Source organism: Penaeus monodon, chromosome 21 (assembly GCF_015228065.2).
Source record: "Penaeus monodon isolate SGIC_2016 chromosome 21, NSTDA_Pmon_1, whole genome shotgun sequence".
Taxonomy (NCBI): Eukaryota; Metazoa; Arthropoda; class Malacostraca; order Decapoda; family Penaeidae; genus Penaeus; species Penaeus monodon.
This window is the reverse complement of record NC_051406.1, coordinates 45,778,088-45,778,853: the sequence shown is the minus strand read 5'-3', so window position 1 is coordinate 45,778,853 and position 766 is coordinate 45,778,088. Positions and strand designations below refer to the sequence as shown.

At 55.6% G+C, this 766-nt stretch overlaps 1 protein-coding gene across 1 annotated transcript in view; it reads left to right on the top strand.

Annotated features, from left to right (window-relative positions):
* LOC119586538 (unconventional myosin-Ia-like) overlaps positions 1 to 766 on the top strand; it is a 73,617-nt gene that overhangs the window by 65,434 nt on the left and 7,417 nt on the right. The window contains exon 18 of the mRNA XM_037935294.1: positions 30 to 179. Coding sequence (XP_037791222.1) covers positions 30 to 179 — 150 coding nt within the window. The remainder of the gene's footprint in view (positions 1 to 29; positions 180 to 766) is intronic.

Below are 766 nucleotides of genomic sequence, written 5' to 3'. Positions count from 1 at the left end.
CAGAAGCTGATGGCGACCCCTGTCCGCAGGTGCACGAGTTGGAGGAGTACCGACGCGAGCGGCTCGAGGACCTGGCGGTGCTGGTGCAGAAGACGTACCGCGGGTGGCGGCAGCGGCAGCTGTACCGCACGATGCGGGCGGCGCAGATCACCATCGCCACCACGTGGAGGAGCTGGAAGGTGAGTCGAGCCCACAGTAGGCCTGCTTTTCCTTCCATTTCCGTGTCCGATCGTGTTGGTTCCTGAATCCGGTTGGCGTCTTTTCATTAGGTCTGTACCTTCAGATGCGTGTAAAAAGGTAAAACGAAATTTACAAAAGCATATTCTGCACGACTGGAACCGCGGGAAATCTAGAGGCGTTTGTGATGCCAAGGCCTGTAGTTGCATGTGAATTGGAAAAGTGCCTCTACGGTGATAAAAGACCCACTGATACCATGACTCCAGGAAAATCATACCAACATTTAATCAGGAAAAATGCACGTTATGACCCATAGCGCCAGAGACGCGAGCGTTCATTCTAAGCCCCGTGCAGTTTGCCTCCGACCACTGCGGAAGGCTGAACAAGTTAAGTCATTAGGCCTCGGTCCTCGGTCCGACTTCCCCGCGGGAGCCCGGCCGCCCGGCGCTTTGATGCGGCCGAGGCAGGCGCTGTAGGGCAGGGCGGGTCCTCGCAAGGGCTTGGCCCGCTCTGTAGGCGACTTAGATTCGCCGAGGTAAGTTTTTTTTCTGAAATCGATTGCAATTATAGGTCTCTTTACGACCAATGA